The 11,039-nt window shown below is 36.7% G+C and overlaps 1 protein-coding gene across 1 annotated transcript; it reads right to left on the bottom strand.

Moving 5' to 3' along the window:
• Positions 1-5,586: 5,586 nt before the first annotated feature.
• On the bottom strand, positions 5,587-9,213 carry LOC109154677. The gene is made up of 4 exons (XM_019302408.1): positions 8,957-9,213; positions 7,692-8,824; positions 6,709-7,589; positions 5,587-6,576 (listed from the first exon to the last, which is right to left on the bottom strand). The coding sequence occupies exons 1-4, from the start codon at positions 9,211-9,213 to the stop codon at positions 5,587-5,589; spliced, it is 3,261 nt and encodes a 1,086-aa protein (XP_019157953.1).
• Positions 9,214-11,039: the final 1,826 nt, after the last annotated feature.

Genomic DNA, 11,039 nt, shown 5'->3' with positions numbered 1-11,039 from the left:
GGCTGCGATCCACCGAGTGGTGGGACATCGGTATGCAGGACCGTAGTCTCCGAGGATCTTTTCCCACCGACTGAGTTTAGCTCAGCGGTGTGTCGGGCTTGATCCGCTACGGCCCGCCGATTGTGCGCACCAACGGTGTGTAGGGTCGTAAGTCCCCCCTTGTAAAGGGGATCACGGTCCACCGACTGGGCGCGTCAGCGGTGTGTCGGATCGTGGTCCGACGTTGAGTTCGTCAGCGGTTCTCCAAGGGTTGGTTGCGATCAACTCCCCTCGTACTGCGGTACTGAGGTAGGGTGCTGCGGGGCCATGTTAATGCTATAGGCATTAACCCTCATGTTCGGGGCATGCGATTGGTCCCGTGGCGCCATCGATGATTATGTGATATGAATGATGATTGGATGACAATGTGGATTGGAATTGAGAAGTGGCTTGTGACCGTAAATGCGTATTCCTTATGATGTTGTTATTATTGTCTGATATGCTTATCCCTATCTGTCGAGTCTATTCCGGTTTTGAAACTAGAGTTTCCTAGGATATCTCTTCCTGCTTCAAAATGGTTTTTCCTATATCTATATCTATACATATACCTATATTGTATTTTAACGCGTTGGAGTGGGTTACCAGCATCTCTCGCTGAACAGATATATTTGGCTTTTAGGCACAGAGGAGTAGGTACTGGAGCGCGCTAGAGACTTGGAGCGTAGAGTAGATAGGTTCCCTTTCGGCCTGCGTGCCATGCTTATGTATTTACATTATTGAGGATATTAGTTAGTTAGCCTATGCACCTGAGTTCTCTAACTCAGGTGTGGCATAGCACCCCGTACTCTTTTATATTATGTTTTGGGATTTAATGGGAATCTACCTTTATTATATAAGTCTTAAAAATTTCGGGGTGTTACAGTTGGTATTAGAGCCTAAGTTTGACCCTAGGATAAGACTCTTAAGACCAGACTTTAGGACATTAGACTTGAACTCTAGGTATTTAAGAACATAGGATTCAGGAGTCTTAGGACGCGTGGTGAGATTATGAGCCTTCCTATCATCACATAACGTCCCCTCACTTCATCCCTCATTAATTTAAACAATTTCCCCCTTCGCTTATCACATCAAGGTAAGGGTACAACACACTAACTCTTCATTCCAGATACCTGCCCTAGAAATTCGTGATGCCATTGCATGCTTTTACCTGCTTTGTTGCTTATCACTCTTTGATCATCATACTTGTTTATTTGCTTAAACGTATGTTCCTAATTGATTTTAGACCAAGTTAGGAACTGCATATTATTGCTTAGACTATTTGATCAAACATACGTTATTAGGATATCTATTAATTAATAAAGTATTTTGGAACTTGTAATTGGTAATTTTATTCGACATATAATAGCTCACTCTCCCTAATCATAATTGACCAAATACCCTGATAATTAACCTACTAAAAGACTTGATAAGTACTTGCATAAGTTTGCATGGAGGAAAATTGTGGGGGCGTAGCTTTAGTTAAGAAAGGGGATAAGGGGGTGTGGGATCCTTATGATATCTCATTGAACGTCTCCCGTGTCCCTTGTTAGTATCATTATAATGTGATTTCCTAAGATTTTCCATGCATATCCCTTTTATTGTTCATATGAGCGTGAAACTGTTTGGACTTAAATCTGTGCATTCTTGGGACTTTCTCGAAGTGATTCCTTCTTCACAATCACGTTCCATTGGGGCCTCGGCAGGAGGTCGACCACCCACCACGAGCCCACTGGCACGTTCCAATGGGGACTTGACAGGCGGTCGACCGCCCACCTCGCACCCACTGGTACGGTATATTTTCTTGACTTCTCATTTTATTGATCCATTGTGCATTTGTATGTCCCCCTTGATACTTCTTATGTGTTTAACATGTAAATAACAATATAATGCTTGAACATAAAAGTCAAATTATCTTCCTAAATGATTTGTTTATAATTTACATAGAAATTATAGAGACTAATTCTACTTCTAGAAATCTAAATCCTCGGGTGCATTACGTATTAAGTTTCGACCCGAAAGATATTATGATTGAGACCGGGAAAAACCCGGAGAACCTAAACCAAGTGGTCATCTAGAAATTATCCTTGGAAAAATTATATTTCATCCCCAAACTATCTTAAAACTATCCCTCTAGACTTTGGTCCATGTTGCATAATAGACCGCAAGCTTCCGATGCCTTGTTTAGAACCCTTGACCACTATGATAAGGACCCCCTAAACAAACATTTACACATAAATAGGTATATCACTACTATCCTGAATATGTTCCCCTAAAGACTCTATTATATATATATATATATATATATATATGGTTGAGTTCAAATGAGGACAACAATATATAGAGGACTGTGAGGACAAATAATGGGCACACAACAAATTAACACCAGGCACACAACTTAATACATAATGGCACACAAGAATAAATGTAAACATCAGGTTTCGAACACAGGCTCTATAAATTAACAAATCTAGCACGCGACATACAAACTGTGGCACACGACTACATTCGGTCATGCACACGACATACCGACTAATGGCACACACTACATCTGTCCTCACAGTCCTCTATAATATACTTGTCCTCATTTGAATACACATCTATATATATATATATATATATATATATATATATATATATACATATATATATATATACATATATATATATATATATATATATATATACACGTTCCTAAAGTATGTAGTTGTTGAGCTGTCGTAGGCTCCCAAATTAAAACCTTAGAAACGTAGTAGCGGGAGTAAGGATCTATCCCACGAGGAGTAACTAGTTTAACTTTTGTGCTCAAGAAAATAATGGGGGGTTTGGAAAATAACGAGAATAAAGATTAAGTAAAAGATAATTTAAATGAACAAGAGATTAAATAAATCGAACAGAGCAATGAAACTAATATATTGAAAGCACTTATAATAGAAAACCTTGGTTAGTAAAGATCCACCACCGGAATTTAACACTGATCATTAATTAGTAAAGTAATTAATATGCAACTGAATATTTGTCGTGAAATTATTTCATTTCCGTTTTCCCTTAGTTATAGGTAACTAAAGCACACACGGTTTAATTACCCCTAACTACTAAATAACCTAAGACAAGCGCTATAGATTTAATTTAATAGCAGCAATAGGAACTAGGAAAACCGACAAATTAAACTAAATAACACAAGCACAAGCGGTTGCATTTAACTTAGGAAAATATTCTACCCGAGTCCAATTATCACTAAGCCGTCAATAATTAACCCAGTTGCTACTGAATATTAGAATAATTTGTAGCACAACATTATCTAATATAGCAAATAATTATATCAAGTAAATAACTAGTAGGCCTCCCTAGCAATTAAATGATACAACTATTCAAATAACTTAGAAGAATATTTAATACCCAAATGCATAAAAATTATATAATAAAAATAAATAAATAATCATACAGCATAATCAATTCTGGGGCTTCAATTCACTAAACCAAGCTAAAGAAATTAGCAATGAATGGACATTGATAACAGCTTTACAGAATAATCGAGAGAGGAAGAATGAACATTTTACAATAGGAAACTCCTACTATTTATAGCATTCTAAAAATAAACCTAAACTATTTCCTACCATTCATTTCCTAATTTTCCTCCGCACGTCCGAAGCTTTCCATGAGAATCGCTCCGCCATTTCCTCTGACCAACGAATTGAAACAAAGTCATATGATATATTATTATTATTTTTTGTTTGTCTAATTGCAATTATGGGACCCACAAACTTAATATATATTAAGGTTCATAATATGTATATATATATATATATATATATATATATATATATATATATATATATATATATAAATATATAAAAGATTATAGTACGTAATAAATATATATATTACTATTCTATATATTATATATTATATATATTATATATTATATTAAACATTATATATAAAAAGAACTAATTATTAGATAATATTAAATAACTAATGCAAAATTATTATAAAGATGTACCTAAAATATGAGGGTAAAATATGCCTATCAAATTCCCCCACACTAAAACATTTGCTTGTCCCCAAGCAAAAATATTATTCGCGAAGTAAATTAAAATGAAATTCCAAAAATTCATAACATATCATGAACAATAATCTGAAGCACCATGCAATTAATAAGTTAGCACCCCTGTCTGAAAATTGATAGAGCTAAATAAGTAAGCCCTCACAGGAATATCACTCATCACTCAAGTGTTTGATGGGTATAAATTTCACTCAAGTTCATTCCTATAAAATTGCTCTACCATAGGCTTGCATATCTTCTCAATTACCACTACAAGATTCATGCATGACACAAATCATAAGGACTTTTCACAGGTTGTAATGGGGCTAGGTTTAAGGTAGGGAACATTTTTGGAAAGTAGCTTAAGTAAAAGCTTTCAAACTAGAGGAGCAAAATAAATACAATTAATCCAACACCCTCAATTTTTCATTCAAAGCATTTCCCATTGACACTTCAACTATCATTCCAGAAAATAAAGACTTCCTCAATATTCCCTTGCATAATTTATTTGGACATAACTTCAACTCAAAATTGCTGATTGTTTCTCATTTTTCCCATAAATTTTCAGCAACATCTTTTTTTTTTTTTTTCGAGCATATATTCTCCATTTTTTTTCATTTCATTCTTTCAAATTTCCATACTTTTTTTTTGAATCATGAACTGTCTTTGTTTTCTTTTTCATAGAAGACGAACGACAAATTGGCAATGAAGATACAACCCGCCTCACTCTCAATCATATTAACAAAAGTAAGTGATCCCCCCCCCCCCCCACACACTTATTCTTCACAAATTCATGTAGATTTCAAGCATAATCCAAAATTTGCTCCACTAGTTATTCAGCTGGGTGAAGGTATTATTTTTAGGTATAAAAGGCTTGTAATGTGGTTCAAAATAAAGAAAAGAATAGCCATAAAGCTCAAAGTGGTTAACAAAGGGAAATAAATCATAGGACAAACCGGTTATTTGGCTAGTGAGGCTCAAGATCAAATAATGGCCTTAATCACACTTGAATCATGCATGGTCTAATTAGCTTTAAAAGAGAATCAAGGCAAGTTCTAGAGAAACAAAATTATGGAAGAAATCGCAAAATAGAAAGAAAATAAGACCGAAGTGTCAGTCAATGGCTCAAAACACTCACAGGTTTATTGCTTACTTAATATAGCCATTACATATCAAACGGGAAATGCTAACAAACTAATCACAATTTGCCAAATTATTTATTCAATCATGTTATGAATTCCAAGAAAGGAAAAATAAAATAATTTTTGAAAAAAAATAATTTATTCAATCATGTTAGAATAATTTTTGAAAATAATACTTATTTTGCATAAAATACTAGTAAAATATTTGTGAAAATTTTGACATAAGCAAACAAATAATAATAAATCTAAATCCCCTCCCCCACACTTATTATCAACATTGTCCCCAATGTTGAATAAAAAAAGCACAGAAAAAGGATATTAAATGTAACAAAAAGAAAATAATAATAATAATAATAAAACGAACTCCCCTTCTAGTTGTTCATATTATTCAAAATAGCTGGGATCTTCAAGAAGTATGTCAGCAATATATTCAACTTGAGCCCCTTCATGGTAAGGTTTAAGCCGATGGCCATTAACCTTGAATATCTTTGAAGTCTGTAAACTTTGAATCTCTATCGCCCCATGAGGAAAAATATTAGTGATAATAAATGGACCAACCCAACGAGAACGTAACTTACCTGGGAATAGCCGAAGACGTGACTGGAATAGGAGGACTTTTTGTCCAATTGAAAATTCCTTTCTCAAAAGCATCTTGTCATGGAATGCTTTTGTCTTTTCTTTGTAGATTCTTGAATTCTCGTAGGCCTCATTGCGAATCTCCTCCAACTCAGAAAGTTGCAACTTCCGGTGTAGGCCACTTTCATCAATGTTCATATTAAAGCTCTTGACAGCCCAATAGGCTCTGTGCTCCAACTCAACGGGAAGGTGACAAGCTTTCCCAAACACAATGTGATAAGGGGACATACCAATAGGTGTTTTGTATGCGGTTCTATACGCCCACAATGCATCATCTAATCGCAAACTCCAATCCTTTATGTTTGGGTTGACTGTTTTCTCAAGGATTGACTTCACCTCTCGGTTGGACACCTCTGCCTGCCCATTAGTCTGTGGGTGGTAGGCAGTTGACACCTTATGGGTGACATGGTACTTCTTAAGCAATGCTTCGATGGTGCGATTACAAAAGTGAGTAACCTGATCACTTATTATAGCTCTTGGAATGCCAAACCTGGAAAAGATGTTAGATTTGATAAAATCTGCAACAGCTTTAGAGTCATCAGTCCTGGTAGCTCTAGCTTCTACACACTTCGAAACATAATCAACAGCAAGTAAAATATAGACAAAACCAAAAGAGGCAGGAAATGGGCCCATAAAATCAATACCCCAAACATCAAAGACCTCACAAAATAGGATCAGAGTTTGTGGCATTTCATTTCTCCGGGATAAATTACCTGACTTTTGGCAAGCATCACAACACTTGCAAAATGAGTATGAATCTTTAAATAAAGTTGGCCAATAAAACCCAGACTCCAACACTTTCCTTGCTGTTCTCTTAGCACCGAAGTGGCCGCCACAAGCATAAGAATGACAAAAGGTAAGGATTGAGGCAATTTCGCTATCAGGTACACACCGCCTTACCACTTGGTCAGCACAATGTTTCCAGAGGTACGGTTCATCCCATACATAGTACTTGGCGGTACTCCTGATTTTATCTTTTTGGGCTTTAGACGAATTATGAGGAAACTTGTTGGCAACCAAAAAGTTGACTACGTTAGCATACCAAGGTAAAACCACAGTCGCAGCCAATAAGTGCTCATCAGGGAATGCTTCTTGCAGCGGAGGTTCAGGTTCAATGTGTACCAACCGACTCAAATGATCGGCCACAAGATTCTCTGACCCCTTCTTATTTTTGATCTCCACATCAAACTCACTTAAGAGGAGTATCCATCTTATCAATCTTGGTTTGGCTTCCTGCTTTTTCATCAAGTAGCGAAGAGCTGCATGGTCAGAATAAACGATAACTTTGGTGCCCAGCAAATATGACCTAAATTTTTCTAAAGCAAAAACAATGGCTAAAAGTTCTTTTTCTGTAGTAGAATAGTTTTTCTGAGCATCATTTAAAGTCCTAGAAGCATAATAAATAACATGGGACGATTTCCCGATCTTTTGGCCCAACACAGCCCCTACTGCGTGATCACTTGCATCACACATAATCTCAAACGGGTAGTTCCAGTTAGGTGGCTGAATGATCGGCGCAGATGTCAACAACTCCTTCAATTCGTCAAATGCTCCCTTACACTTTTTGTCAAACTCAAAGGATGTCTCTTTCTGCAACAATTTGCATAAAGGTAGTGCTATTTTCGAGAAGTCTTTGATAAACCTTCGGTAAAAACCTGCATGTCCAAGAAAAGAGCGGACTTCCCGCACATTAGTAGGATACGGCAGAGACTCTATAATATCAACTTTGGCTTTATCAACCTCAATCCCACTAGATGAAATAACATGCCCCAAAACATTACCTTGATTAACCATAAAATGACATTTTTCATAATTTAACACAAGATTACTCTCTATGCATCTTTTCAAAATAAGTGAAAGGTTATGTAAGCAGGAGTCAAAAGAGTCGCCATAAACTGTAAAATCATCCATGAAAACTTCAATCATATGCCCAACATAATCAGAAAATATGCTAACCATACACCTCTGAAAGGTACCCGGGGCATTACAGAGGCCAAACGGCATGCGTCGATATGCAAAAGTGCCGAAGGGACATGTAAAAGTCGTCTTTTCCTGGTCTTCCGGAGCGATTGGAATCTGGAAATAACCTGAATAACCATCAAGAAAACAAAAATAAGAGCGACCGGCCAACCTTTCTAGCATTTGGTCAATAAACGATAAAGGGAAGTGATCTTTTCTTGTAACAGCATTCAACTTCCTATAGTCTATACAAACTCGCCACCCATTTTGAATACGAGTGGGGACAAGTTCATTATTTTGATTTCTGACAACTGTAATCCCTGTTTTCTTAGGAACCACTTGAGTTGGGCTAACCCATTTGCTGTCTGAAATAGGATAGATTATCCCAGCTCCAAGGAGTTTGAGGACCTCTTCCTTGACTACTTCCATCATGAGCGGGTTTAGCCTTCTTTGTGGTTGACGAGATGGTTTTGCTCCTTCCTCTAGAAGAATTCGGTGCATGCAAATGGATGGACTTATCCCTTTGATATCTGCAATTGTCCACCCAATGGCAGTTTTGTCTTCTTTTAGCACTTGGACAAGTTTTTCCTCTTCTATTGCAGAGAGTTTAGTTGAAATTATGACTGGCAATGTTTTATTTTCTCCTAAGAAAGCATATTTAAGATGGTTGGGAAGAGGCTTCAACTCAGGGATAGGTGCCTGCACGACAGATGGTAACAATTTTTTGATAGAGACAGGTAAAGCCATATAAGAAACATTATTTTGTTGGTGCAATTTAGGACAATGATTCAATGATGCAATAACTTCATGTAAATTGGCACTCAGAGAAAACTCATTATTTCCTTTTTCAAGGTGTTCACAAATAACAACTTCTAATTTATCTTCACCATTAAATTCAAAAACTTCTTCAACCAATGAATCAATAATATCAACAGAATAAGCAGAGTTATCACCCCCAGGGTATTTCATAGCATCATAAATATTGAATGTAACAACATTACCATCAAATTCCATAGTAAGTGTACCACTGTGAATATCAATTTTTGTTTTTGCAGTTTTTAAAAATGGTCTTCCTAACAGAATAGGTGCAGAATGATCATTATTTTCCATATCTAGCACATAGAAATCAGTAGGGAAGATTAAATTATTAACTTGCAACAATACATCTTCAATCACACCCTTGGGGTATGCATTAGACCTATCAGCCAACTGGATAACTACACTAGTTTCATTCAAAGGTCCAAGTTTTAAAGAAGCATACACAGAATATGACATAACATTAATAGATGCTCCTAAGTCTAGCATGGCTTTCTCAAGTTTAGTATCGCCTATCATACAAGGAATAGTAAACATACCTGGATCCTTGCATTTTTCAGGAAGCTTGCTTTGAATCACAGCAGAAACATTCTTACCCATTAGCACTTTCTCACCTTTTTTTGACTTTTGGGTCCTTTTTGTTGTACACAACTCCTTTAAGAATTTAGCATATCTAGGAACTTGTTTTATTGCATCAAGTAATGGAATATTCACTTCACAATTTTTGAAAGTTTCATATAACTCTTCATCTTTCGTTCCTTTTATAGATTCTGACAAAGCTTGAGGGAATGGGGGAACTGGTTCATAATTCGAAAGATTGGGAGACTTACCTTGAGAATTTTCATTGTTGCTAGTTCCCTCTTTTTCTTGGTTCACTGATGGGGTAGCAATCGCAGGGCCTTCAATTTCCTTACCACTCCTCAACACAATTGCATTTCTCTTGGATTAACCACTGTTTGAGAGGGTAGTTTGCCAGAACTCTGTGCTTCCAACCGACTAACCGTAGTTGCTAGTTGGCCCATTTGTCTTTCCAAGTTTTGAATACTAGCATTTGTTTCTTGAATACTAGCTCTTGTCCCTTGTTGGAATAGTTGTGTTTCTTGTTGAAACTGCAAAGTGTTAGTAGCAAGAGATTTAACAATATCTTCTAGATTCATACTTGAGCAAGAGCCTTGGGTTGGTTGTTGTCTTGAAGGAAATGGTTGTCTATACTGCTGAAAATTAGAACGATTCTGAACAAACTGGTTCCCTTGTGAGTTCCCATAGCTAAGGTTTGGGTGATCCCTCCATCCAGGATTATATGTATTGGAAAATGGATCATACTTACCTTGAGGTTATCCAGGAAAACCTCCAACCATGTTAACTTGTTCAATAGGTTCTTCTTGAAGAGTTGGGCAGGCATCAGTTTGATGCCCAACTACCGAGCAAATTCCACATGCTTTTACAGTTTTCATATTGCCTACTGCTAATTGACGGACAAGAGTAGTTAAACCAGAAATTTGTTGTTCAAGAGCAGAAATATTTACCTCATTCACTTGCTTAGACGGTTGGACTATTCTATTGCCAAACTGTTGAGAATTTGCAGCCATATTCACAATTAGAGTTCTTGCAGCGTCTGGTGTCTTGTCAACTAAAGCACCACCGCTTGCGGCATCAATCATGCTTCTATCCATTGAAAAAAGTCCTTCATAAAAGTATTGAATGAGTAATTGATCACTAATTTGATGATGTGGGCAACTTGCACATAGTTTCTTGAAACGCTCCCAATATTCATACAGGGACTCTCCATTGTTTTGCCTTATACCACATATTTCCTTTCTAATGTTGGCCGCCCTTGAAGCTGGGAAATATTTTTCAAGGAACGCTGTCTTCAGGTTATTCCATGCGGTGATGCTCCCAGAAGGTAGATAGTATAGCCAATCCTTCGCTGAATCTTTCAACGAAAAGGGAAAGGCTCTCAACTTGATTTGTTCTTCAGTAACCCCTGTGGGTTTCATACTCGAACACACCACATGGAATTCCTTTAAGTGCTTGTGAGGATCTTCACCTGCAAGTCCATGAAAAGAAGGCAAAAGATGAATTAATCCAGATTTCAGTTCAAATTGTACACTAGCATCCAGAGCAGGAAAAGTAATGCATAAAGGTTGCTGATCCAAATTTGGAGCTCCAAGCTCTTTTAAAGTTCGATTTTGAGTCATGGGTTCCTCTTCTAAATCAGAATTGGCAGAATTGGTAGCCGGATTACTAAATTCCAATTTGCTCAAAGCTTGTTTCCTCCACCTGCGTATAGTTCTTTCAATTTTCGGATAGTACGGCAAGATTTTTATATTAGTAGATCGAGTTATAGGCATAAAAAAAGAAAAGAAAATATATTGCAGCATTTATGCAAAAGTAACGAAAGAGAAGATTTTTTTTTAAAATTCTGT

Source organism: Ipomoea nil, unplaced genomic scaffold (assembly GCF_001879475.1).
Source record: "Ipomoea nil cultivar Tokyo-kokei standard unplaced genomic scaffold, Asagao_1.1 scaffold2653, whole genome shotgun sequence".
In the NCBI taxonomy this organism is placed as follows: domain Eukaryota; kingdom Viridiplantae; phylum Streptophyta; class Magnoliopsida; order Solanales; family Convolvulaceae; genus Ipomoea; species Ipomoea nil.
This window is presented reverse-complemented; position numbering and strand designations above follow the sequence as displayed.